Source organism: Diaporthe amygdali (assembly GCF_026229845.1).
Source record: "Diaporthe amygdali strain CAA958 chromosome Unknown NODE_20_length_815715_cov_65_842320, whole genome shotgun sequence".
Classification (NCBI taxonomy): domain Eukaryota; kingdom Fungi; phylum Ascomycota; class Sordariomycetes; order Diaporthales; family Diaporthaceae; genus Diaporthe; species Diaporthe amygdali.
Genome location: NW_026517040.1, coordinates 398,669 through 424,996, shown reverse-complemented (window position 1 = coordinate 424,996; position 26,328 = coordinate 398,669). Strand labels below are relative to the sequence as shown.

Sequence of the window (26,328 nt, the reverse complement as noted above, 5' to 3'; positions counted from 1 at the left end):
GTGAACAACGTCCAATCGCGTATATGGGTATAATGTCGGGAATATCTCCACCATTGAAGAGAAACATATGAAAAGGCGCCACAGGTGGCGTGGCTGGCATCCAAAGTGCCAGATCTGAAGATCGAATCGAATCTCAAAAGCGGCAGGCTTGGGACCACCACATAAAACAATAAACACTAAACACTGGTCCGCGGTAGAGGGCCAATGTTGGGGAGGCGGATGTGCAGGTACAGCCGTCGTCGATAGAACAAAAAAGGGGCTGCAAGTTCGTATGTGGTAAATAGGCACGGGTCGAAAGTAAAAAGGCGAAAAGGACCAGCAGCGTCGAATGAATAGGCAAGAAGATCGCGGAGCATTTTATGCCCGCCCAGAGGTGATGATGAGTTGCGAGGTTTATGCGCAATGAAGTTGGGTGGGAACCTCAGCGTATCGAAGGCCGGAAAGGCGCTGCCTCGAGAATCTGCGTTCCGGTGATATATTGACAGTAAAGACAGCTGCTGGGATGAATTGAAGAAAGTTACTTGTTGCTTAGAGATAGAAGACCGAAGATGATGCCGTCTAGTACAGCATTGCGGCGGCGACGAAAGCTATGACGAAGCCGGCAAAAGCTGCTTGGCCCTGGTCAGGATTCGTTGCGTCGCTCTTGGATGAAGTTTCTGCAGGCGCAGCTTCGGTCGTAGCCTCCGCCAATTCGGCTGCAGACGTGACAGCTGTCAAAGAGTGCGTACTGCTTCCCTTGCCGCTCTCCTGGAATATACCACCGCGCATCGTGGCCGATGAGGCGAAGGTAGTCTTGGAGCTAAGCGTGGACGACGGGGTGGAGCTGCTGGAAGCAGTGCTGCTAGAAATTGAGGACGAGCTGCTCGACGAGGTAGATGAGCTGCTACTCGTGCTTGAAGTTTCCGAGATCTCAGGTGGCGTTGAACTGGAGGTGGTGGCCACGGCGACCATGGCCTTCTTTGGTGCCTGAGATGTGGTGGCAGGCTTGACGGAAGACGAGCTTGGTGCATCGCTTGTCGCGTCGCCTGTCGAGCCATCGGTATTGAAGACGACAATGTTTGCAGTGGCTCCCTTCGGGACTGTCACCACACAAAAGTCCGCACCGCCCGCGCCAGAAGTCGCTGTGGCGCTCCTGACGATTCCGAACCCATCAGAGCTGGGATCTATGGCACAAGGGAGGCCGTTACAATTCCCGTCACACTCGATCTTGAGACCGAAGGAGGGCTTGACACCGTGGAAAGAATCAGTGTAAATGGGATTGTAACCGAGCTTGACGAATGTGTTACCATTCGAGTCCTGGTTGGCTCCAGCGACATAGGGCGACCAGTTTCCAATGGCTTGTGAACTCGTTCCCCAGACACAGGCTTCTTCCGTTGAGCGACCGGGAGGGTTGATGTAGAAGTGCGAGGCGGTTGAATCCCAGTAAGAAGGTCCGGGCACAGCAATGGTCGCGCTGTCCGTCACGCCCGTGGGAATCAACATAGCTTCGTTTCCGGGAAGCACGGTCTGACAGAACGCGACCACCTTGCCACACTTGTTGACAGCCTTAACGGATCCAACGCCTTGAACACAGTACGGCTCGTCCGGAAATGGCTTGACGATGGAGCCAGACTTGTCACAGAATAGCCCTCCGTCCATGGACTCAGGGTACACATATGTCGTACCCTGTTTCCATTGATTCATGACCATTCCCGGTTCGCAAGCGAAAGGGCAATATGAGCCCGCGGTACACTCCTGATCAGGGCTCAAGGCCCAGCCCCTGTTCGATGAGCCCGGAGTGATGGTCACGAGACCAGCTTCGCCTTCGGGAAAGGCGCATTGGCCCGATCTGTTGACGAGCCGGCCGCGCGGCTTGAGTAACTCGAGTTCTGAAGCATCGTGTTCGCTGTGAGTGTGGTTCTTGCTGTAATGCTCGTGAGCGCGACGGTGAGCGGCTGTTGCGGAGGCCGGCTGGGCGGCCAAGAATAGCACGGCCGAGCCCAGTGCGGCCGTAAGTGCTGCTTTGTGCATGGGTGACGACGTGAAGAGAAAAATGAACGTTGTGTAAGGATCGTGAGTAGCTGAACGCTACTGAGAGAGCTTAGAGCTGACTCTTGGGGCCAAGTTTCGTCGTGATGGGCAAGGTCGTTCGTAAGTGGTGTCTTAGAGTTTGACAGTCATGTGGTGTTGGTGTTGTTGTTCCAGTCCGTGAGGCATTACAGTCGCATTCCTCAGAAAACAGCAGTCAACACACCGCAGTCCAGCCACTGAGTCGATTCGCGATCCAACCGGCGTCTACCAAAGGAATGAATTTCTGCTGAAGAGCAGGAGAAAACAGCAAAGCGAGTGAGGCTTGGTAACGAACGTGTGGGCTTTGAAAAGAATTGCCCGAGTAGCGCGCACGAAGCTGGGGGAAACGAAATGAGCGAGGCAGTTGGTGAAGAGGCGGGCGAGCCGGAGGGGGGTCCCGGGGGGGAAGAAGGAGGACAATGACCCACAGCCGCGATTCTATTGACAAGGTACATAAAGGAAGTAGCCGAAAAGGGATCTTTGGCCCCCTGCAGGAGCTGCAAGAGACGGGGTGGTGCCACCGGGATCACGTCTTTGCTGCTGTCGTATCCTCCACACTTGGCTTCTTTTAGGTTATTGCTGTGGGCCTGTCAAACCGTGCCTCGACCAGTCGGCGCCCACTGTTGCGCATTCTGGACCCGACGTGCCTGGAGCGCGCGATTTGCCTCGAACCCAATCGAGACGTCAATCCGGGCGCCAGGCACCGCCAGCCAGACACTGCGCGGTCAGCACACACGCAGGCGCAAACGCAAGGCACGCATGGGAGATTAGATGATCAATGTTGTGGCGAATCAGGCACTCTGCCATTTGCAGATAGCCTCAATGGCTGACTACCCCTTCGGGCCTAGCAGCACACAAGTCAGGAACGCAGACCCGGCGGCTGCAAGGTACACCAATGACAGGCCTTGCGCAAAATGAGATGACATGGAGTGGTCAACATGATGGTGGTGAAGTCGTTGATCACGATTTAATTGCTCCCTTCGTGGCGACGATGGTCCTGGCGATGCTGGATTGCAAAGCCACGAGGCGGCTCGTCGTCGATGGAAGCGCAATGACTTCATATTGTCTGAGGGCATCGCGATTGCACGAGTAAGGCAGTGAGTCTCTCAACAAGTGAATCGGTCAGGTTCCGGCGCGGCCGTGATCCGCAATAGACCCGTCGCCAAGACCCCTTCTCACGTTCCATGAGAATAGGAATGGGAGTGGAGATGAGCCTTGTCGCGATGCGCGAGTTGAGTCTACAAACTGTAATGTTGTTCCTCAGATCGCGGAAGGAATATTCCGTAGAAGCAAAAAAGCAAGACAATGACGAACTTGTCTGGAAGGACTAGAGTTCCTCTTTCGTCGCTGGCGGGAGGGTTTAGGGGGTGCCCGATGTCAGCTGATCCCGCAGTATTGCAAGCTTTTGATGCCTTGCTGGCTGAAATGCCAATCATTTTGTGGACAAAAGAAATCAACCTGCGATATGATAGGTCAGCGCGTGCTGGAAGGTACAGGACATACCATTTGGGACTCAGCCTTGCCACAAGACGCTGGCAGACCCACGTCAAACAGCCTCCCACATCGACTGGCCACAGGAACAGACAACTCGTTCTCGTAAATCTTTGATGTGGGTATATATAACATCTCATTTTACCGCTCCCAGATGCGAAACCTCAGACAAAAGTCCCCTTGAACGTGACGTAGTTCCTCAGCATCTTGTTCACTTGCCATCAAGAATAACCTGGTGGCATCTTCACCCAGGCCGGCACTTCGTTGATGTCGATACCATCCTCCACCATCTTGTCAGCTACTACTCGGACGACTGCTGGCCATCCTGCAGCAAGCGGTCCACCGGCCTTTTTTGCTCCCATCACGGCGAATCTGCCGCTCGAGTGGGCCAGAAAACCGTTCATTAACCCCTGAGCGATTAGTGCCACGATCACGCCTTCGACTTCTTTGTCCGTAACCTGTAAGTTTCCCCAGAACAAGCCCTCACTGGGTTTCAAATTCCTTTGCTTTCCGCCTGACGGCGGCATCAGTGCAGACGAGGCATCGGCAGCGCTGTTAGTCACGGCCATCATAAAAATGTTATTCGTTTGCAACTGACGTTTGGGCTGCTGCTGAGTTCGTGCTGGCACATAGCCTTCGAGGCGTTTCTGGACATATGCAGCGGCGACGTACACGTCCGCTAAATTGAGAGTCGGCGCTGCGCGTGATGCTGGCGGCGGGGCTTCGTAGGTAAGGAGAAAGCATCGCCTGATGAAAGAGCGCCACACGATTGGGCGCAAGCGGAAGGTGAGGGTGAAAAGCAGGCCTTTCTGGTATAACCAGCGCTCATTGGCCGCTATTGCTTGCTGGAAAGCAATAAAGTTCCCTTTGCGGATGGAGGCCATTATGGGGAGGAACACAGCAGCAAGAGTCGCTGCCTCAGGCCTGGCGAGGAGAACCTCACTGGGGAACCGCCCGAGCATAATGTTGGATGGGATGAGGTAGGTGAGAATGAGTCTTCGGTGGCGTTGGAGAGCTGGTGGGGTTTGCAGGTAGGCCTCCTCAAGACACAGCGACGCGCGCACGAAGTTGTCGCAGTCGAAGTTGAACCTTCCGAGGTAGTAGAGGAACGTAACCCGCTGTGCAGCCGGATATAGTTGCAGTGGTGGTCCGCTCGCGGATACGTTAAGCAACAGCTGTGCTGCAAGGCGAGATTTACCACACTTCGAGGAGCATGTATATCAGCGATGTGACCAGGCCCGGGGGTCTACCTGTCTTGTGTCAACTCACTGTGAAGAGAAGTTTCAGGACGAGGTTGGCAAATATGTAAACTCCGACTTTCTTGCCCTCCGGTCTTGCAAATCTGGTACTTGATCTGTCCGTAAGACATGAGGTGAAGATTTTCTGGATGATGTCGGCAGACTGCTCGACCATGGACTTGCTATCTTCGCCCCCAGCAACAGACCTCTGCCCTTGCATCAGCTCAGGGCGCCGGTGAAGCATCATGACGACTTTAGAAAGTGCCTCGGAGAGCGATATGCTGGTCTGAAACATGATGCTTCCATACTGTGGGTGTGATAGCGCAGTAGCACAAGATCTATCAGTGGTCAGCCAGGCCGAGGAATAAGTGGTGGAGCAAAGGTAGGAGGAGCGCACGTCAACAACCCTGACAGCGATTCTTGGACACTCAACAAGTCGTCGAAATCCGCATCCCTCCAATATAGCAGATAATCCTTGACGAAGGTAACGAAGCTGGGCCATGGTGATCCAGTACCATCCGGAGGGTCATCGATTTCGGGTAGTGACTTCTCAACCAACTTTTCGAGGTTGCTGTTTACACCCAGGCTTTGCCTCAACTCGTCACGGAGCTGCATATAGGCGTGGCTTGTTGAACCCGGCTCAACCTGCAGCCAGGCGTCGAGACTGTCACCGTTCAGCGCAACCACATGATCCTTGATTGAGGATAGGAATTGTGTGATCAAAGAAGGCATCGTCGCATTGATTTCACTGCGAACAATGCAAGATGAGGGCAAGTCAAGACATGGCCCAATGTGCAGGAAGGATAGAGCCGTCTCGCTTGGACCCTGCGTGACCAGTCACTGCCAGTGAGATGGAAGGGGCTTGGCTTACTTAAGCAGAGTGGGGCATTCCTCATCTATTCACCTGCTGTGAATGTGCATTCATCGAGTTCTCATCCCATATTCTATGGAAAGTAATGATTTATGTTTCAAACTTGTGGTAATTGAGTGTGATGGAAAGACCCCAATTGGAAGGTCTTGAAAGTTTCCATTGTGAATCCAGTCAACGATGAGTCGTTGGTCCCATGCCTTAGTAGAACTGCAGGCAGGCCTGAAGTAATTACTTATCCTGAACTGAAGAAAAGTCCTCATCCGAATTGACTTTAATATGCTGAGTTCTCGGGAAATTCTCAGTAGGTGGTAAAAATCAGTCCCTGAACAGATTGAAATCACTCTTCCAGAACATAGGGGAACGACTAAGACCGTCTACAAACATACCTATTTGGCAACGCAGTTGACACTTTTGAAAGCACTATGATGTGATGTTTAGTCAGAGTGCAATTTTGTCTTCATTTCTGGGCTCTCTATATTCAACTTTTGTATTTAAGGAAACACGAACTTAACGGTGACAACGCTGTTTCCATAGGAAAATACAGCTTGCAGAGATGGGCCGGTACCCAAGTGAAGATCTACTGAAAACCTGTCCAAGCTAATACAGCCAGAGAATAGAAGTTCACTCTTCTGAGCTCTTCATAGCTATGAAAGATCGAACAGCCGTCTTTTTGAATCGAATCCATGCTATTTCAGGCTTGTTTGATGAAAATGACACACTGTGACTTTAGCGAGGGGACAGCAATTCTGAAGGAATCTACAATGATGAGAAAAAGCCCAATAGTACATAGAAACAACCTGAAACATTTGTCGTTATTAAGATATACACAGTGATTCATGCTGTAAAATTCTACTTATTGCAGGTCCTCAGATTAGATTTGGACATTAGTATTATATGAGTCCACGCGCAAGATACTTTTCGGGCCAATATTGCAAAGGACGCAGTTTCAGTACGAGGTGTACTGGTCTATAAACTAAGTCTCAACCTCCGATAAGCCTGGTTTGGACAATCAAGTATTCGACCGTTTCATGTCATTCAGTTGCAAGGTGTCCACTTCCCTCTCCAACTCCAATGCTAGATAATAGAAGCCTTTGCACAAAGGAGCCATCGAGTAACGTATTTTCCCTCCCTTGTTTTATCCTTCCTACTTGTCGCTGCCAGTCGGTTATCCTATTCTCCGCGAACCTTTGCGTAATCTCTAGGTCTTTAGAAGAGTCGAACCTCTAGTTACGGAAATGGGGGAGTGGATGGGCTCAAATCAACTAAACACCGATTTTCGCCTCTGCTACCATTCAATATTCCCCTTCTCAATAAGGAACATGGAAAGATAAGTTGAACAAGACTGTTGTACTGAGGTTTCTGCTATATGAGTAAAGGGCTTGATGAAAATCACGTGTAGGGAATAGCTATACGGCGGCCGCTGAAGGGAAAAGACATGTGGTGACAAACTCAAGCGGTGACGAGTGATGTGTCTGAGATAATACATTTAGTTAATATCCTAGCTTCGTAGTACTTGCATCAGTGGCCATAGAACCTCCTGTGGAATCGCCAAGGGCTGGTATGCCCTCTTATACGGACTCGATGCGTTGCACGACAACCGCTGTGGCTGCACCACCCCCGTTGCAGATCGCTGCAACACCGTACTCACCAGGCTTGAGCTGATGAAGTAAAGTCGTCAGGATCCTTGAACCCGAACTACCTAGAGCATGGCCTAGGGAGATGGCACCGCCTAGTGGGTTGACCTTAGCTCCCTGAAGTCCAAGAATCTATGCTCGAGTTAGCTCAGAAATCCGATATAGCTTCAAACTTTGTGGCACCAGTGTCGAGGCCAAAACAGAAAGACTGAAGTGGAACTGAGGCAAATGTACCTTTTCATTGGCCTTGATGACGGCTGCGAAGGCCTCATTGAACTCCCAGATGGCCACCTGGTCCTTCGTTATGCCAGCCCTCTCAAGAGCGATGGGAACCGCCTTGGCCGGCGCAACAGGAAAGTCAATTGGATCCGTTGCAGCATCAGCAGACCCGCATATCCTCGCCAGGACTCTTGAGCCAGATCCGAACTCCTGTGCAATGGCCTTGCTGCCAAGTACCAAGGCACTTGCACCGTCATTGAGTGTCGAGGCATTCGCAGCTGTGACTGTGCCAGTTCCGTCTCTGATGAATGCAGGCTTCAAAGTTGGGATCTTTTCAAGCTTGATGTCCTTGTAACCTTCGTCCGTATCGATAATGGTTTCGCCCTTCCTCCCCTTGACAGTGACCGGCACAATCTCGTCGGCAAATGCGTTGGCATTCCAGGCGGCTTGCGCCCGTTCGTAGGACTGAATGGCATACTGGTCCTGATCCTCCCTGGTGAGCTCGTATTTCTTTGCTGTGTTCTCAGCACAATTTCCCATGTGTATCTGGTCATAGACATCTGTGAGACCGTCCTTGATCAGGCCATCCTCCATCTTAACATGGCCAAAGGCCGGCAGCGAGCTTGCCCGCGGCACGTAGTAGGGCACTTGTGACATGTTTTCCATACCGCCCGCAACCTGTGCCTCTGCAAGGCCGAGCTGGATGTTTTGCGCAGCGAACACAACCGATTTCAGACCCGACGCGCAGACCTTGTTAATGGTGACGGCCTCGACGCTGGGTGGGAGACCCGCGAATACGGCGGCCTGTCTTGCGGGACTCTGGCCAACCGAGGCCTGCAGAACGTTTCCCATGTAAACGTCTGTGATCTTGGAAATTGGCACGCCGGACTTGTCGATGGCAGACTTGATAGCTACCGCACCGAGCTTTGGTGCTGGAACGGTGAGGAAGGCGCCATTGAACTACAATCATTCGTCAATTCGACTCTTTATTTGCAAAATATAGACAGAGAAGACCAGACAGACTTTAGCAGTCGGCGTTCTGGAAGCACTCAGAATATAGGCGTCTCTTATTTCTTGTTGAAGAGCTGTCCTCGCCGAGAAAGCGCGTACGGAAGCGGTTCGGCATGTGACAGCACTGCTCCTGAGAGCCGGTCGGAGGCTGGATAGAGTCATGGTGCCCAGTTGTAGTGCACGGAAGGGTGAGGCAATGCTGGAAAATCACTACAAAACGCGTGGAACGAAAGAGAGAGATATTGAATGTGCACTTGATAATTCAACTCTCGGAAGCTGGGGGAAGCAGGGGAATGAGATCATCCTCGGCATGTGAGCTTCCTGGGGAAAGGGTCCACGGGTATGTACGGGGGACCAACTGCAGTACACCCCTTGAGCCTCCACTAGCCGCCGCCACCATTCCGATGGGCCGTTGGATGCTCAGCATGCTGTAGCTTACATAGCACTGGATTCGTCCTGACCATGTCCACCAGTAGCAATGGCTAGGGCAGCCGCAGATTACTGGCCATGGCGACTGGCGCCAGCTAAGTATGATTGACTTGACTGGGAAAAATAACAAAATCCGAGAAGTTGAGGCTGGATGTTGCTTTGTCATAAGCAGAGGGAAAGCGGAAGCAGCACTGTCGATTGATTGGTGCCCACTGACCGGACGAGCAGGTAGCGAGGTATCTCCCCACCCACTCTAGCTCCCAGGGTTGTGTCTTGTCTCTCTCACCTTGGGACTATCGATATCGATATCGGCAAGCACGGTGGGATCGTCCCAGCTCATCACACCTCTTCCCCAGAGCATTTACCCAACAGCTGAATCACATGAGGACCATCAACGCGAATTGACATAGTATTGAAACCTACAACCTCTCTCTTGCAACCTGTCACCACCCATCACCAGTCTCACGAGTCGCTACCCTTTGCTAGAATGTCGACGGCAGCCAGGCGTCGTTTGATGCGTGACTTCAAGGTTGGTAGCAAATGTCTACCCGCCACCCGCCACCCAGCACAGCATCACGGTCACTGACACCTCCGCCTTCTACAGCGCATGCAAACAGATCCTCCAGCAGGCGTCTCTGCGTCTCCAGTACCTGATAATGTCATGACTTGGAACGCAGTCATTATCGGCCCAGCCGACACCCCCTTTGAGGACGGCACCTTTCGACTCGTCATGCATTTCGAAGAGCAGTACCCCAACAAGCCGCCTTCGGTCAAGTTCATCAGCCAGATGTTCCATCCCAACGTATACGCCACCGGCGAGCTGTGCCTGGATATCCTCCAAAATCGGTGGAGCCCGACGTACGATGTTGCTGCGGTGCTGACAAGCATCCAGAGGTGAGTAGAGACAGGACGACGGCGACAAGCCACAGCTTCCAGTACGGATCGCGACTAACTGCCAGTCTTACAGTCTACTTAACGACCCGAATACTGGATCGCCTGCGAATGTCGAGGCGTCCAACCTTTACAAGGACAACCGCAAAGAATACACCAAGAGGGTCCGCGAGACTGTCGAGAAGAGCTGGGAGGAGTGAAATGTTCGCGAAGAGGGAAGGGCACATGATCAGATGAGATCAGTGACAAAAGCTGGGGGAACCTATGGTCACCATCTTGGCGCAGGCGTTTGAAATGCTGTCACGAGTACTTAGACCTGTTTTCCTTCATCAACAAGGGGAGTTTGGCGTATCCGGGTTCTACAAATTGGCGCTGCCAGGTCTACTTCATACCAGCTCCAGGGGCATTTGAGCAACTGGGCATCTTCGTCCTAGTATTCTTCAGTTCCTCCGTGAGCGGGCTGGATACCTCCGATACAAGGATGCCTGTCGGGGAGGGGGTTATGTGCATCGCGTATTCTTTGATATGTAGTCATCGATTTGAATCATCCAAGTTTCCAAGGAAGAGCTTATTGCTGAGGCCACTGGCGACGACTAGGTTGGCGCTGGTTTGACCATCCACCTAGGTCTCACTCAGCGTGTCTTGCATGGCGACAGGGATGTTGATGTGTTAGGTGACCGTTAAGCCACAAAGTCACCTGCGTGGGTCTGTAAGTTGGAGAACAAGTAGCCAAAGCATGCCGCATACAGTATCTACATCTGTCCAAAGCCGGAAAAGCAACTGTGTCCCGTGGGCCGTACGCAGTTGCTGGCACACCAGCTTGACAACGGGACATGCAGACGCTGTGCTGTAGGTTTGAACAAGCATCTGTAGCATCCCTAAAGACTGGCCTGCGTCCTGGCCCGCGTCCTGGCCCGCGTCCATCTGCACATGCGTCTGCAGCTGCTCGCGTGTGAGTGTCTGTCTATACGCTGTGATTGTGCTTGTGCCTGGCTAGCCGGTAGAGTGACGAGGTATCGGTACGGCAAGGCCTAGCGCATGAACCTCTCAAATTTGGGTACCACTTTGGTAACACCGCCTGCACCACATGCACGCTTAGCGCGTCATTCTGGTGACTCGAACGGCCCTGGACGACCAGTGGAGGGGGAATGGGGGGCTGCTCCTCCAACAAACAACCAAACCCAAGGTTTCCCCAAAGGCCGCCCCTTGTTTTTTTGTTGTTCCCCTGGACTGACACGCACCGTCCCTTGTCTTGATGAGGCTGCTGCTTCCGCTGCTGGACTGTTTGCCTGGCCAGATCATCACAGCCGTTACTGGTTGAAGGGGGCTCGACAAAGCAGCACCCACCGACCTCGCTTTTTCCTCGCCCTCCAAACCTTGCAGAATTCCCCCACTATTATTGCTCGATTGAGGGAGACCTCACCGACTGACTGCTGCGACGGCAGGGCCGCCAACTTGGCCACTTCTACTCTCACTCCCACTCCCACACACCCTCTGCTCCAACCTGCGGGCTTCCGCATACCTTGGTTGATGAGATAGATCATAGCACTCCTGAGCGCACCATCTCAAGCGCCACAATGTCGAGTGGGAACACCATCAAGGTCGTGGCCCGGTTCAGGCCCCAGAACCGGGTCGAGAATGAGTCGGGCGGCCAGCCTATTGTCAAGTTTGAGGGCGATGACAGTCTCACAATCGATGTATGTCCTCCAAGTGCCGTTTGCACATGACGATCACACATATTTCTATCACCAACCTCGATGTTCGTGTGTACGGGATCGCCCAGCAGCTAACCGCCATGCTCTCTAATAGTCCAAGGAAGCCCAAGGCTCCTTCACCTTTGACCGCGTCTTCAACATGCAATGCAAGCAGTCTGATATCTTCGACTACTCGATTCGTCCGACTGTTGACGACCTCCTGAACGGTTACAATGGAACAGTCTTCGCATACGGTCAGACCGGTGCCGGAAAGTCCTACACCATGATGGGGTCGAGCATCGACGACGAGGACGGCCGGGGTGTCATCCCACGTATCGTTGACTGCATCTTCGCGAGCATCATGTCCAGCCCAAGCACGATAGAATACACCGTTCGGGTCAGTTACATGGAGATCTACATGGAGAGAATCCGGGATCTGATGGCGCCTCAAAACGACAACCTACCTGTTCACGAGGAAAAGAACCGCGGCGTCTACGTCAAGGGTCTTCTAGAAATCTATGTTTCGAGCGTGCAGGAAGTTTTTGAGGTCATGCGAAGAGGTGGCAACGCCCGTGCAGTCGCAGCAACCAACATGAACCAGGAATCTTCCCGGTCGCACTCCATCTTTGTCATCACGGTTACGCAGAAGAATGTCGAGACGGGGTCAGCAAAGAGTGGTCAGCTATTCTTGGTCGATCTGGCAGGTAGCGAGAAGGTGGGCAAGACTGGAGCCAGTGGGCAGACGTTGGAAGAAGCCAAGAAGATCAACAAGAGTTTGAGTGCCCTGGGAATGGTCATCAACTCCTTGACGGACGGCAAATCATCACATGTGCCATACCGTGACTCTAAACTCACTCGTATCTTGCAAGAGTCTTTGGGTGGTAACAGTCGGACAACTTTGATCATCAACTGCTCGCCGAGTAGTTACAACGATGCCGAAACTCTCAGCACCCTGCGCTTTGGTATGCGGGCCAAGTCGATCAAGAACAAGGCCAAGGTCAATGCTGAGTTGAGTCCTGTGGAACTGAAGCAACTACTTGGAAAGGCCAAGACGCAGATCACGACGTTTGAGAATTACATTGTAAGCTTGGAAGGCGAGGTTCAACAATGGCGAGCAGGGGAGCAGGTCCCGAAGGATAAATGGGTACCCTCGTTGTCTGCGGATGGTACGACCAAATCACTGCCGGCCAGGCCGTCCACTCCTTCTAGACTCATTTCAGAGTCTCGTGCGGAGACGCCCGTCGCATCCGAACGGGCCGGAACACCTTCCATACCCATGGACAAGGACGAGCGCGAGGAGTTCTTACGCCGGGAGAATGAGCTCCAGGATCAGCTTTCTGAGAAGGAAACGCTAGCTGTCACGGCCGAGAAGGCACTGCGCGAGGCTAAGGAGGAGCTAGGCCTTCTCAAGGACCATGACAGCAAGGTCAGCAAGGACAACGATAAGCTGAACAGCGAAGTGAATGAAGTCAAGATGCAGCTGGAGAGGCTCAGTTTCGAGGGCAAGGAGGCTCAGATCACCATGGATGCTCTCAAGGAAGCCAACACTGAGCTCACAGCCGAGCTTGACGAAGTGAAACAGCAGCTTATGGACGCGAAGATGGGCGCAAAGGAGAGCGGAGCCGTTCTTGACGAGAAGGAGAAGAAGAAAGCGGAGAAGATGGCCCAGATGATGGCTGGTTTCGATCTTGGCAGCGACATTTTCAGTGACAACGAACAGTCCATTGCCGAGGCCATCAAGCAGCTCGACAAGTTCGAAGAGATTAGTTCGGGAGGCGATACAATCCCGACAGAGGATCTCAAGGCTCTTCGAGAGAAGCTTGTTGCGACGCAAGGCATCGTGCGGCAGGCCGAGTTGTCCCTCTACAGCTCGTCACCAAGCAGCTCTGATGCCAAGCGCCGTGCTGAACTTGAGGCCCGCCTCGACAGTCTTCAACAAGAATATGAAGATCTGCTGGCGCGTAACCTCGGCGAAGGTGATGCCGAGGAGATCAAGGCTCGGCTTGAGCAGGCTTACGCTTCCAAGCAGGGTACCCAGATGGAGCTTGTGGACGAGCTCAAGGCCGATATCACCAAGACGGCCTCCGAAAATGAGCGCCTAAGGGTTCTCATTGAGGATCTCCAGCGCCAAGTCAAGGCCGGCACCGCGGCGCCGATGGACAACGGCAAGACTGTCGCGCAGCAGATGGCAGAGTTCGACGTTATGAAGAAGTCGCTGATGCGCGACCTTCAGAACAGGTGCGAGCGCGTCGTCGAGCTCGAGATCTCCTTGGACGAGACACGGGAGCAGTATAACAACGTCTTGCGATCGTCCAATAACCGCGCTCAGCAGAAGAAGATGGCGTTCTTGGAGCGCAACCTGGAGCAGCTGACACAGGTGCAGCGGCAGCTCGTGGAGCAGAATTCAAGCCTGAAGAAGGAGGTCGCTATTGCAGAGAGGAAACTCATTGCGAGGAACGAGCGCATCCAGAGTCTGGAGAGCCTCCTCCAAGATAGCCAGGAGAAGATGGCACAGGCGAACCACAAGTATGTATTGAACAACCGTTTCTCTCGAATCACCTTGCTAATTGTTGTATCATTAGGTTTGAGGTCCAACTTGCCTCCGTCAAGGAGCGTCTGGAGGCCGCCAAGGCGGGCAGCACCCGCGGCCTGAACTCGCCTACCGGCGCCGGAGGATTCAGCTTCGCCGGCGCGGGCAGCAGAATCGCCAAGCCACTGCGTGGCGGCGGCGGAGATGCCCCCTCCAATCCAACCATCCAGAACCTCCAGGACAATGCCAACAAGCGATCGAGCTGGTTCTTCCAGAAGGGCTAAGGCATTTCGCGGGGAATTTGTCGTTGCTGGCGCAAGAACGAAGAATTAGAAGAAACGACATCAATGAAGAGCCTGGGCGAGATACAGGTATCTCCCCCAGCCTACGAGTCAGCCAGAAGGATACAAAGAACTATACCCCTCTCCAGATGTTTGTTGCCTTTTCCCTTTGTCCAGTATAACACCACACAAGTCAGCCATTCATAGAGGAAGAAGATCGAACCAGGAGTTTTGCCATGTTGGGAATCGAAGTGGCTCGCTTGGACTATCCCGGTCACTACAGGGCAAGGCTCGCGCTTGGGAGGCTTTTTGTTCTGGTCTGTCCGCTTTGGACAAGGCGATGAGAGGAGGAATTTCAGGGCAATATAGGTGATGTGTCGACGAGAAACACGGCCACTTTTGTCGTTGGCCTTGGTTCTGCATCGCGAGGAGCGAAATCCATCCTTTAGCGTCTATTATGTATTGCACGTGCTCATGTGTAGCCATGACAAGTCGGAACGCAAAGATTATGATACACGACATTGGCCAACAGTGCAAGACTTCCCAGGTTATCAGTGTGATGATCAAAATTGATTTGTTTTTGAGATGTCCTCAGATCCAAGCATTCCATTGAAACAGGACTAGAAGAGTGTGTGGTGTGCGAGAAGTTAGTGCCTGGAATTAATGACATGGCCGCCAAAACTCCCCAATCACGCCGTTAACAAAACATGCATCGCTTCCGCACATAGTTAAATTCAGTGTAATGACCGAACCTTTGGTTGGTGACCAAAGCCAGAGCCTCGCAAGACCATCTGTGGCTGTGATACCAAGTTCCCCCGCTGCCCCTCAACCGCCTCATTGGAAAACCTACTCTCTAGTTGGAGTCAACAGGCTTGCTCGCCTTAATCATCATCATAAATTCCGGCACGACGATTGCGATCACCACCATGTAGACGCAGAAGGTCACGAGGAGGACCTTGCCAATGAGCTTGTACAGACGGATCCAGCTCTGGCGCGAGAAGGTCATCCAGGCATCCTTGAAGTTGACGTAGCCCTTGCCGCCGACGACCGGGGGCTCGACCTTGCCAGCGAAGGACCTGTCGAAGGCGAGGATCGGGTTCTCGTCCGGCGGCAGCAGGCTGGCCTGCACGCGGACCAAGACGACCTGAGCGGGGATGACGAGGAACACCATGGCCGCCACGACGATGATGACGATGAGGAGGGACTTCCAGACGGCGTCGCCCTGGTACTCGGGCACCTGGGTGGGGTTGCGAACGTCCCAGCGGGCCAGGCCCAGGACGATTGACAGGCCGAAGGGCAGGTAGGCGACGAGCTGGGTGGCGGCCCAGTAGGCGATGATGGGGACGACGGTGGCCTCGAAGGTCTTGCCGAAGGGCGGCAGGCGCTGGTAGAAGCGCTGGGAGGAGGGCGCGGAGATGACGATGTGGGTCCAAGCGGTGGAGAGCTGGACGGTCACGAGGGTGGCCAGCAGGACGCCGACGGAGCGAGGCACGAAGGGGATGCCGGAGAAGATGAGCCCGCAGGTGCCCGAGGCGAGGGACAGGACGAAGGCGCAGGGGAGGCCGCGGAAATTGGCGGTCCAGCCGGCGGTGGTGAGCAGGAGGCGGTTGATGCGGCGGAGCGACTCGGTGACGAGGACGGGCTCCTGGTCCACCTTGATGGGCCGGTCGTTGAGCGGCGCGCTGTCCTCGGCGACGGAGTCGGTGTCGTCGTTCAGGTCGACGGGCTCGTACGGCGGTGGCTCGGGGTCCTCGATCATGGCGAGGGTCGGGTAGATGTGAGACAGGGTGTAGCCGATGTAGAGGAAGACGGGGAAGAAGACCAGGAAGTCGGCGAAGAAGACGAGCCATGCCCAGCCGGGCAGCTCGTTCATGTTTCCTTTGCCATCGCCAATGTAGGCCTCGCGCATCTCCAGCGCCCTCTTCATGACCGGGCCACCGTACGTGGCAACCTGGCTCATCATTTTGATGGCGTTTCTGCTTGCGAGACGGGCAGAAACAAAGTCGATGTGAAATTGGAAAACAAATCCAATGACAACAGTGTGAGTGAGAGGAAGAAATGCGAGATACACAAGAAGCAGTGCAGGGCAGGGGCGATTCCTTTATTGCAGTGGTTTGGCGGAGAGGGATTCCGAGCAGACCGGTCGACAGGCAGGGGTCAGCGTCAGGCAGCTGTGGTGATTTACATGATGTACAGCCCCACCACGCCGCGAGGTTGCAGGATCCCCGGGGCCCCCTGGCCAATGGGTGGGCTGCCCCAGTCGCCCCCGTACCGCAGCGATCATGCCTTCTCCCTGCTTGGCTTCTTCCTTCGCCTCTCGGTAACTGGATGTGGTGGAATGTGGTGGATGGGATTTGGAACTACGATGAGGTGAGCTACGCAGCCTACAGCCACCCGTTCCTTGACACGACACGTTGAATCTTGGTCGGGAGTCGGGGGAACTGTGGCTCGCGGTCGAACGCTGATTGCGTTAGCAACATGATATAATCTTACTACAGGCCCGAGATTACTCGGCTGTGGTGGATTGTGCTGGGCCTGAAATTGGGATCTGAAATCCTACATCCATAATGGCAGACACGTTTTGACAGCAACATCGGATCATATGGGCACTGACAGCGAAGGCCAAGAAACACAGACGTGCTACTAATGGTGCCTAGCCAGATAGTCTACGTCGCAGTATCGAGTCTAGTCTGCATGATGGGCGACGCGGCTCAAGCTGTCAGGCTGTCAGGCTGTCAGGCTGGCAGTCTGTTCGCTGTGGCTGTCGAGGCATCCGAGCCCACCGCAGCGGGGCCGAAATAAGGCTGCAGGGATCGCGTGCTGTACCTGAGCAAAATCCCCAATCTACTGCGTACACATCTCATACCACCGAATAGAATATGGACCCATGTAAGCTCGCTGCGTCGATTTCTACCGTGTGGGAGTAGTACTCTATATAAAGGACTGCTGTCGTCTTTCTCCGCTAGCGCATGGTCCAGTCTTAAACGGCTTGCCGAGACACGGCCGTGAAACTCACTACACCGAGACAGAATGTCACATTTACCCGTAGCTTGTGTAGGATGGACAAGGACATTGACTCTTCCACTAAACTTGCTCTGATTGATATTATAGCCTGTAACGATATTGACGTAGACTGTACCGAGTGTCATTCCTCAACACCTCATGTGAACCCATATTCAAGATCACCACCGAAAACGCCATGCTACCATTGATGCCCATCCCTCGAAGCATGCTTTGCATCCGTTCCCAAGACCGAAACTCCAGAATGACTGTTAAGAAAACCCTTTAGAAAAGCTTCAAGCCTGACACCTTGCTCATCCTGGTCCCGTTCAGCATGGCACGCGACTTCTTCGGCCTCGCCTGCAGCCGTCTGAATGCCTCCTGGATGTGCCTCGCCTCGACCGGCGTCCTGCCCTCGCTCGGCGGGTCGAACAGGCCCTGGTGCAGCTTCCTCTTCTTGGTCCCGCTGGCGTTCTCGCCTCCTGTCCTCTCCCTCCACAGGTCCTCCTGCTCCTTGATCCTGAGCGCTTCCTCCGTCAGCGTCTGTACCATCTCGAAGGTCAGGAAACCGAGGATGTCCACTATGTCGTCCGACGGCTTGCTGTCCGTCACGATGCCGAATCCAGCCCACTCCCTGAACCGCTTGCCCTTGCGGTACGTGAACGAGGCCTGGCGATACTCGGACCACGTCACGTACTCCTCCTTGGTCATGGCCTTGGTGCGCTCGTCGGCCTTGCGCAGCCGCTGCAGCGTGATGTAGTTCATTTCCTCTTCCTCCTCGTCCTCCTCGTCCTCCCTCTCGGGGACCTCCTGGCTGTAGAAGCTGCTCGGCTCCCACGGCAGCCCCACCTTGGCCTTCTTGTTCTTCTTGGCCGCTTCGTCCACGGGGCCCGCGCCGGGCATCACGCCTGCGCCCATCGCCGGGTCCTCAGCGGCGCCAATGTCGGCCTCTCCGCCCTTGTCCTCTGAGTCCTTGACATTCTTGCGCACGTCCTTCCACGACAGGAACGTCCGCAGCCGCGACACCTTGGGCGCGTCGTCGCGGATCTGGAAGATCAGGTCGTTGATAGTGATTGACCTTGATCCGCGGCGAGCGGCTAGCTCCGTGCAGGCGCGCAGGATCTCAATGACCTGCTGACGGACAATCTCCTCGATTATGCCCATAGTCTCAATCGAGGGCTCACCCGTCTCGCCCGAGACGTACATCATCTGTTGGATCTCCTGGCGGTATTTGTATTGTTTGCCATCTTTGTCGGCCATGTTGAATATATGGATGATTATTTGTGATTTTATGAGAGCTGAGTGATAATGATATGGCTGTTTGGTACAGTTCAAGTTGTCGCGATTGAATGTAGATGGGTAAGTCGAAACATCCATCGGCTCCAAGGAGTTGGGGCACCTTGGATGCGCAGCGGACGCACGGACCTTGACCGTAATCGCTAAGGTAGCGACTTGGCTTTAAGCAGTGCTCGTGTAAGCTAAAATCCCCTGGTGCACTTCAGGAGGTGCGTCTCAGTTAACCACCAGTTATATGGACTGTGATCAGGCAATTGTAGCTGTCAAAAATTGTTATTTGTTTACGCGCTCATCTCAGGGCTTCCATCACATTCCCTCCATCGAAATGCGGACCTTTCCACCCCCAGGCGACGATGTAGTGGCCAGCCAACAACTGCCACTCCTCCACCTCATCCAGACCCTCCAGCCCGTCCACTCTCTCCTTCTCTTCCTCTGATACCCACTGGCCCCAGATGCTATCCACAGTCTTTTGCCTGACTTCCTTGAAACCCGCATCTCTGAGTCGCTGCTCCTGATCCCGAGGCTGTTTATACACCTCCAAGGTAGGCATCCTTATCCTCCTCGCCGCCAGGTTCGAAGCCATCTGCCGGCCGAACGCATCGTCTGGCTTCACAGGCTCGTAGATGACCAGGCCTAGGTCAGGGATCCTATGGGTGAAGCGCTTGATCACACTCCTGGCTTCGGCTGTTTCAAGGTAGCAGAGACAGCACTCTGATATCAGCAACGTTGGCACATCGGTCCGCAAGCCTTTGAGCTTGCTGAGAAGAGGATCGTCCTCGCCGTCATCCCCGGCGAGGTCTCGCAGATCCAATCCATGACACCAGTACTGGTTTCCTTCACCCTCAGGGGTACTTCGCCAAGATGCAGACGCTGCCCCGTCGTCAGTTGGCACCGGTCCTGGCAAGACACTCCTCAGCGCCGGAGTCGCCTGGACTATCATCCGCTTGCGTGAGCTGATGGAAGGAAAGTCGACTTCATGGTAGATCAGTCCGCGCCGACGTCTTTGCGAGGAGAACAGGCGAAAGCAGCGCGTGTCCGTGCCGGCGCCCAAAGAGACGATCTGTCGAAACTGCAGCGGCTCGTTTGCGCCAAAGTCAGGCCCGAGAAAGGCGTTGATGAGTCGGTCCAAGGCAGTCGTTCTGGTGTATGTGCCTCTGTTGATAATGGGTAGTCTCCGGCTTGGTTGCTGGCCCTGGACAAAAAATTGCGCGAATTGGTCATCCAAGTATCCCAGTTCCACAGCGCTCAGGCGCATCACAGCTGCGTCGGTGTCGGTCCCCTGGATGGTGGCATCCTGCTGGGCCTGGCCGGAAGCTCCTGCACCCTGATGGCCGCCCCGGCCTCGGTTTCGACCTCGTAGTCCACGACTTGAGCCTCGTAGTGAAAGTAGATTCGGGATAGAAGGCGCTTGCATATTCGGTGGTTGAGACATGGGGAATGTCTGATCCCGAGAAGTGTATCTCAGGCACGTCCGGGTTCTGAAGCCTCGACTCCCTGACGGAAGTGGGAGAAGTGAACCTAGCTAGGTACCTGGATAGTTACATTTCATACCCGTTACGATGTAACACCCCACCAGGAGAGCTGGAGCTCCCTGGAGCTGTGCTTGTAGAACTGTAGCACTTAGGCACCTATGTAAGCCAGGCGCAACCCCGCATGAAAGCGACAGCCCCGCCACGACGGGAAGGCAGCCTTTAAACAACGTCCACCCTTCAACTTCATGCCAGCAGCCGATAGGGACATTTTGGATACAGCGTGCAGTCCTGCACATCACCTCTCTCTCCCTTCAAATTCTTCATACCAGAGAAACAGTACTTCTTTTTGAGTAGAACAGCCGGCTTCGCTTTCCTTTCAACGTTCATATAGCTCCTGTCACGATGGCTCCAACAACGTCATCCCTTGTGGTCAGCCAACCATTCCCTCTGACTGAGAGGTCCCCTTGCAGGATCTAATCATCATCGTATAGACCAAAATCAAAGTCCAGCTGAAGCTGTCCATAGCACGCCTGCGCATGGTCCAAAAGCGCGACGAAGCCGTGACCAAGACCCAAAGAAGGGACATGGCGAAGCTCCTCGAAGTCGGCAAGATTGACTCTGCTCAGATCCGCGTTGAGAACATCATCCGAAGCGATATCACCACCGAGCTACACGAGATACTCGAACTCTACTGCGAGCTGTTGCTCGCACGCGCTGGACTGTTGGATGGGCCGACTTGCGACCCAGGCCTAGAGGAGGCGATCAAGAGCGTCCTTTACGCGGCACCAAAGACAGAGATCAAGGAGCTACACACCGTGCGATCACTCCTTGCTGAAAAGTACGGGAAGCAATTTGTGCTAGACGCCATGGAGAACAAGGACGGCAAAGTCAATGAGAAGGTGGTTAAGAAGCTGAGCGTGACGCCGCCAAGACCGGAGCTCGTTCAAGGTTATCTAGAGGAGATTGCCAAGGCATATGGCGTTAATTGGCCCAAGAAGGATCTGGGAGAGGCACCACCGAACTTTCTCGACGATGACGATGACGATCCAAGCGGTGGAGGCCAGCAGAAAAACTTGGAGGCACCGCTGATTGCAGAGGACGCATCTTCCGAAAACGCTGCGCAGGAGGAGCTGAGTAAAGCGACACCACCGAAAAGTTTTGGTCCGAACAGTCCCTTGAGGGTAGCACCCTCAAGCCCATCGACGGAGAATCCACGGCCGAAGGTGACACTGAACAAGCTAGAGCTCACGCCAAACAAGAAGATGGAGGCTGCGAAGGCCGTTCCAAAACCAGCAGCAAAGAAGGAGGACCTGAGTAGCGGGATACCAGACGTGGACGAGTTGTCGAAGAGGTTTGCGGCTCTAAAGAGGTAGTGGTTGGATGGCCCTAGGTTGATGTTCGTCTATCGTGGAAGTAAGAGCGCATAATTGTCGGCGTCTTAGGATGACAAGTCTTTATGCTGTCAGGTCATGGGAGCTTCTCCCTGGTTATTACGGGAACCCCCTGGAACATAGCTCAGACTTCGTGCTCTTGCGATATGGGCGTGCCTGTGCCAGAGCGACAGGGACTGGAATTTGAAGTATCGGCGAGCGTATATGCAGGTAGGACTGCCCACAAAGGCGTGTCCCGAAGCTTCCTCAGGGGAGCCAATTTTTGAAGGCTCTGGCACAATTGGTGAACTGGTAACTGGTAGCTGATGATTGTCAGATGGCGACGCTTGAAGCTCCATATGTTTTCTAGCCTTCTTGGTGGTTTTGTAAGCCCTGAAAAGCTGGAGGCTTGCTGCGCGAGGAAAATCTGTGAGCAGTTGGCCTTCACAAACAATATCTTTGCCTAGGCCTAGGTCTCGTCCCTCCGCCCGCACCTTCCCAACTCCTTTTCCTCACCTGCCACCCGCGTCACTACTTAGGTAGCTTTCTCCCAGTACTTGTGTACTTGCAGGTGCATCTGATCAAAGATCTATATCACCCCAGCTTTGTTTTGTTTTGATCCATTCTAATTGTGAGCGTTCGGCCTGGCGCGCATTGGATACACGTCAAAACTCACCGCCAAATTCACATACTCTTGAACCTCGATCTTTACCCCCTACCTGTCTATTTTTGACCACAAGAAGCACAGCACAATGCAGCAAGCCGAAATGGAGCAGGAAGGCTCAAACGGCTTGAGACCAGATGCCCTTCGTGGCATCAGTCTCCAAGAACTGGACAAACGCAGCCAGGGCCATAAAGACTTGGTCAACATTTATCTCGGCTGGCTGCAGGAACACTTGAACGATTGGGACTTGTCAGATTCCGCCGTGTTCCGACCGCAAATTAAGTCGTGGTATGCTTCGCTTCGCTTCCATGGTTACGATGACCAGCACATTCGTAATGCGTTCTCTGCCTGGATGTCAAACCAAATTCAAAGCGATGCCAGCAGCGCAAGAAGATTGCTGGTAGCTCAGGAAGAATTACTTGGAAATTTGGGAATCAACCAGGAAACGGAAACAACAAGAGATCTTGGGACGGGTCAGGGAACGGCCGGTGTGATCACGAAAAGGGAGAAGAAGATCATCGACGTCTCGTCTGGTGAAGATGACAGCGATGTGGAGTTTTTGGGGTGGAAGCGGCCGGACAACATGCGCAACACTTCCAAGAACGCAAGACAAACCGCTCCTCCGCTCACCGGAGCCAACAAAGAGGATCAGCGTCTGCAAGGGACCGAGAATCGTGGACCTAACGACCGATTGAAAGAGAGCAGGACGCGAAAGATAACGGCCAGTCATAATCCCAGCGGAACACCCCCCAAGAATTATGTATGTGATCGATGCGGTGAAAAAGGTAAGGCTAATGTTCCTCTCCGTTTGTGGCCTTTGTATATTGATCAAGTGAGTCGAACAGGCCATTTCAAGGAGAATTGTCCCACGAACCTCGATCCGAGCTATGATCAGAAACCAGTCGGTGGTTACCAGTGCTATTGCTGCGGTGCGAGAGAAAAGCATTTGACAACTCTCTGTCCCTACAATGAGAATCCAAACTCAGTGACACAGCAGCGAATTAGAGCTGGCGTCGCGCTCAGCGAGCCATCCTCACCACCACACGGAGCTGACCATTACCGCCCAGCAAACAGTCAGTCGCGCAAGGCAAAGAACAAATCATCTAGAAGCATGGATGGCCCGTCCACCTATGAGAGCCAACGTGTCCCGAAGTATCTCGTCGATGCCGATGATCATCGCATGGATCCGGCACGTCGCGCCCTAATGGAACGTGGCGATCGTGTTCGCTCGCCCTCTCGGCCCGATGATCGACTAGAAAGCCACGGGGGAAACCACTACTCACCACCTCGAGAGAAGCGTGGAAGAAAGCCCAGCATGGAAGTTCCAGAGCGCAGGCGACAGACCAAGCGATCTCGACGTTGGCGCGAAAGGCATCGCAGTAGCTCTCGATCCAGTCGGAGCGAGCGTGGAGGTTCTGCTGAGCTACTGCCACGCGGCCGGACTCAGAATAGTGACGATGGCCGTCTTTCCTACTGGGACGACGGCTACAACGATGCCAAAATATCGAGCTCGCTTTCCTCAAAGAGAAGCAGGCATACAGTGACTTCCGCACATGAGGCTTCAGAGAGTCTAGAGGCTGATATACAGCGGTTGTTTCCGTCAGCTGATGCTGCTTGGGTCTCTGATATGGCAGGCTTTGACGTGGATGATTTTCTCCGCGAATTGGGCGATTGCATGATTCCCACATCCACAATTCAAAACGAGGAACATGCACAAGTGAAAATGGGTATCTTTGATGAGGAAGATGGAGGTCAGGCTTTGCCTACGGTCAGATTGCCTCAGGTGCAAGAGTCTCGTTCGGATACGAAGATGTCCGTTGATGAGGACTAGTATCGATCGACGCTCGGTGATAAATCTTGCGGGGATGACAATGAGGTGGGCGGCCGGTACGGTGATAGCGACTTTCATAAGGGTGAGAATGGAAGCTCTTCTCGTATTGACGTTAGCGAGATCGTCGTCAAGTTGCCAGAAGGGGCTCGCACAGCACTGTCCATGGACAAATTCAGCTCGCAATTGAAGTTCAACTCGACTCGCACAGATGATCTGAACCCACCCGACATGGATGCGCAGATCAGGGAGGGCGAGAGCGACAAGTTCCCGGAAGGCACCTCGCCCAATACTGGTGATGTTGTTGGCGAAGAAGGGAATTTGCTGCTGGACGGGTAAATACCGGCTGAGATTCTGTCCGAGTCTGGGTCTCCCATCTCAGCACTAATCGGCCTCAGAGTCGAATATATAGTCAGCGTGCTCGCGCCTCGGCGGTTTTGGAAGACCCCGGGACAGAATGACCTTGTTTGTCAGCCAATGTCTTTCCATGCTTCCGGAAAGTTGAGAGGAGATTCGACTATCGGGGCCTGAGGATTTGAGCAAGAGGAAAAGAAGCGGCCAGAGATATGCCGTGAGTTCTTAAAACAGATTAAGGGCGCGGAGAAGTCACCGGGTGGACCTCGCAGAACAACTGTGGTGTCATCGGCTGTGTCCAGGAACCAGGCGCGAACAAGGTCCGGGTTGCCCGGCACTCGACCATCGGCAGTCGACCAAGCATAAGTCGCCTCGACATGAGGCTTCCGGATATCTGACCCAGAAGAGGGAAACTTAAATTGCGAGGGCGCAATATTTGCACTTGAAGTTGGCACGCGCAAATCAGCGCCATCTGTTGAAGGCACTTTTTATCAACAGGGGTTGCGGCCAATATCAATGAATCTCGCTATTGTAGAACAGATACAGAGAAATAAAAAGGAGTCTTCTAGTTCTGACTCCGGACTGATCCATAGGTGGCTAGAAGTGCCGTGCCTTCCCAGTAACTCCATACGCCTCGCCCAAAGCCAGAGAGTATTTAAGTCGGCCCATTACTGCCATTCTCTGCTTCTGTTCTGATGCCTTTCCACGCACTCCTTCGGCCTTTCAATTGAATTGGTTCAACAAAACATCGCAGCTACTCGAGCTTGTCCAAGTGCTCCAGCCTCGTCAACACGACCTGCTTGCTCGTCTCCTCGATCTCGCCTGCCAGGAAGACCTCGTCGAGGATGGCGTAGACCTTGTAGAAGTTGAAGACCAAGTCAAGCTCGCAGACGTTGCCGAAGAAGGCGTCGAGGACCTCGACGAAGAAATGGATGGCTTCGAGGAACGCGAGCTCGTTGTCGTTGGTGTCGACGCAGGCGCAGAAGAAGAGGCCGGCGTAGCGCCGGTAGACGATCTTGTTGTTGCGGAACTCGACAAAGTTGGACTGGTACTTTTGGTCGCGAGGTGCTACAAGACGGTGGACCTGGTGGGAGGTATCAGAGTCGAAGAGTGCGCGCAGTCAGGGGGTGTAGGGAAGGGATGGAGAGGGTGCTTACCTCGCCCTTAAGCTTGATCTTCTCATCGTCGCTGTATGGCGCGTACCACTTGGCCAGCCGGGTCTTGCCCCTGAATCCCGCTGGTCAGCCATCATGCACCTCGAGTCCGACTACGGGCAGGGCGGCGACTCACTGGCGGTTTTGTATGAGTATGAATGACAACATCTCGGGCGGTTCGGCGCAGCTCAAGATGATGTTGCGACGTTGAAGCTTCGGGGTTTGGGCGATGCGGCTCCGTGTCGGGACATTCTAGCGTGGGTACCACTCAACGGCCAGCGGCCCCTGAGCTTGGCAGAGACCGAGGCAGCCCTTGGGGCCCGGGGCGAATTGCGTCGACCGAACCTCGCTATGCGGGTACCTGCCCATGCACACCGGCCATACATGTAGATCTTATACTTTTGAGTTTCTGGGGCTGCAGGACAGTCCCTTCTTCTGTTGCACGCTTTGAAGGTGTTCTGACAATCCAGGTTTCTACATATGTATGCTGCCATTCAGCTCACCACTATCTCGCGTATGCAGTGCATGTTACTGTGCACCGTGGGATGTTTCCGTGCGACCCGTGGGCTGTGGAGTAGTGCTGATTGATCGGTGGAAATCGATGTTCAATTTGGGAGGCTCCTGAATCGCGAATTCGACGGTGACGCGCATTGCAAGCCTTACCCTGCGCATCCCTGCGCGGTCTGCTGTGCTGACCCAGGGCCTGGGTACTTGGGTACCTGGGGGGTATGTCGCTCTGCCACTCAGGCGGCCTGGAATGGTAGGTAGTCTACATAGCGCCCGGCCATCCAGGTTCCCAGCCCCTGCATGCAGTGACTGGCTGCATCTGCTGCCATGCAGCGGACTCCAACA

General features: G+C 54.0%; 11 protein-coding genes across 11 annotated transcripts; 4 read left to right on the top strand and 7 right to left on the bottom strand.

Moving 5' to 3' along the window:
• Positions 1-558: 558 nt before the first annotated feature.
• Positions 559-2,010, bottom strand: J7T55_012670 (uncharacterized protein; the record flags this gene model as incomplete). Its single annotated transcript, XM_053145321.1, has 1 exon — positions 559-2,010. One exon carries the CDS (start codon positions 2,008-2,010, stop codon positions 559-561), a length of 1,452 nt encoding a protein of 483 aa, XP_052992061.1.
• Positions 2,011-3,761: 1,751 nt separating this feature from the next.
• J7T55_012669 (uncharacterized protein) lies at positions 3,762-5,510 on the bottom strand (the record flags this gene model as incomplete). The annotated part of the gene is made up of 3 exons (XM_053145320.1): positions 3,762-4,742; positions 4,810-5,116; positions 5,191-5,510. The coding sequence occupies 3 exons, from the start codon at positions 5,508-5,510 to the stop codon at positions 3,762-3,764; spliced, it is 1,608 nt and encodes a 535-aa protein (XP_052992060.1).
• Positions 5,511-7,217: 1,707 nt separating this feature from the next.
• On the bottom strand, positions 7,218-8,675 carry J7T55_012668 (uncharacterized protein; the record flags this gene model as incomplete). Its single annotated transcript, XM_053145319.1, has 3 exons — positions 7,218-7,307; positions 7,518-8,462; positions 8,526-8,675. 3 exons carry the CDS (start codon positions 8,673-8,675, stop codon positions 7,218-7,220), a joined length of 1,185 nt encoding a protein of 394 aa, XP_052992059.1.
• A 754-nt stretch (positions 8,676-9,429) lies between these two features.
• J7T55_012667 (mutagen sensitive-8) lies at positions 9,430-10,033 on the top strand (the record flags this gene model as incomplete). The annotated part of the gene is made up of 3 exons (XM_053145318.1): positions 9,430-9,471; positions 9,547-9,836; positions 9,910-10,033. The coding sequence occupies 3 exons, from the start codon at positions 9,430-9,432 to the stop codon at positions 10,031-10,033; spliced, it is 456 nt and encodes a 151-aa protein (XP_052992058.1).
• Positions 10,034-11,410: 1,377 nt separating this feature from the next.
• Positions 11,411-14,341, top strand: J7T55_012666 (kinesin heavy chain; the record flags this gene model as incomplete). Its single annotated transcript, XM_053145316.1, has 3 exons — positions 11,411-11,530; positions 11,643-14,053; positions 14,110-14,341. The coding sequence occupies 3 exons, from the start codon at positions 11,411-11,413 to the stop codon at positions 14,339-14,341; spliced, it is 2,763 nt and encodes a 920-aa protein (XP_052992057.1).
• Positions 14,342-15,191: 850 nt separating this feature from the next.
• J7T55_012665 (ubiquitin carrier protein) lies at positions 15,192-16,301 on the bottom strand (the record flags this gene model as incomplete). Its single annotated transcript, XM_053145315.1, has 1 exon — positions 15,192-16,301. The coding sequence occupies one exon, from the start codon at positions 16,299-16,301 to the stop codon at positions 15,192-15,194; it is 1,110 nt and encodes a 369-aa protein (XP_052992056.1).
• Positions 16,302-17,623: 1,322 nt separating this feature from the next.
• Positions 17,624-18,598, bottom strand: J7T55_012664 (spt3-like protein; the record flags this gene model as incomplete). Its single annotated transcript, XM_053145314.1, has 1 exon — positions 17,624-18,598. One exon carries the CDS (start codon positions 18,596-18,598, stop codon positions 17,624-17,626), a length of 975 nt encoding a protein of 324 aa, XP_052992055.1.
• Positions 18,599-18,923: 325 nt separating this feature from the next.
• Positions 18,924-20,048, bottom strand: J7T55_012663 (uncharacterized protein; the record flags this gene model as incomplete). Its single annotated transcript, XM_053145313.1, has 1 exon — positions 18,924-20,048. One exon carries the CDS (start codon positions 20,046-20,048, stop codon positions 18,924-18,926), a length of 1,125 nt encoding a protein of 374 aa, XP_052992054.1.
• Positions 20,049-20,508: 460 nt separating this feature from the next.
• On the top strand, positions 20,509-21,479 carry J7T55_012662 (uncharacterized protein; the record flags this gene model as incomplete). The annotated part of the gene is made up of 2 exons (XM_053145312.1): positions 20,509-20,535; positions 20,598-21,479. 2 exons carry the CDS (start codon positions 20,509-20,511, stop codon positions 21,477-21,479), a joined length of 909 nt encoding a protein of 302 aa, XP_052992053.1.
• Positions 21,480-22,228: 749 nt separating this feature from the next.
• Positions 22,229-24,307, top strand: J7T55_012661 (uncharacterized protein; the record flags this gene model as incomplete). Its single annotated transcript, XM_053145311.1, has 3 exons — positions 22,229-22,925; positions 23,208-23,952; positions 24,088-24,307. The coding sequence occupies 3 exons, from the start codon at positions 22,229-22,231 to the stop codon at positions 24,305-24,307; spliced, it is 1,662 nt and encodes a 553-aa protein (XP_052992052.1).
• A 769-nt stretch (positions 24,308-25,076) lies between these two features.
• Positions 25,077-25,644, bottom strand: J7T55_012660 (AP-2 complex subunit sigma; the record flags this gene model as incomplete). The annotated part of the gene is made up of 3 exons (XM_053145310.1): positions 25,077-25,406; positions 25,480-25,549; positions 25,613-25,644. The coding sequence occupies 3 exons, from the start codon at positions 25,642-25,644 to the stop codon at positions 25,077-25,079; spliced, it is 432 nt and encodes a 143-aa protein (XP_052992051.1).
• Between the last annotated feature and the right edge of the window lie 684 nt (positions 25,645-26,328).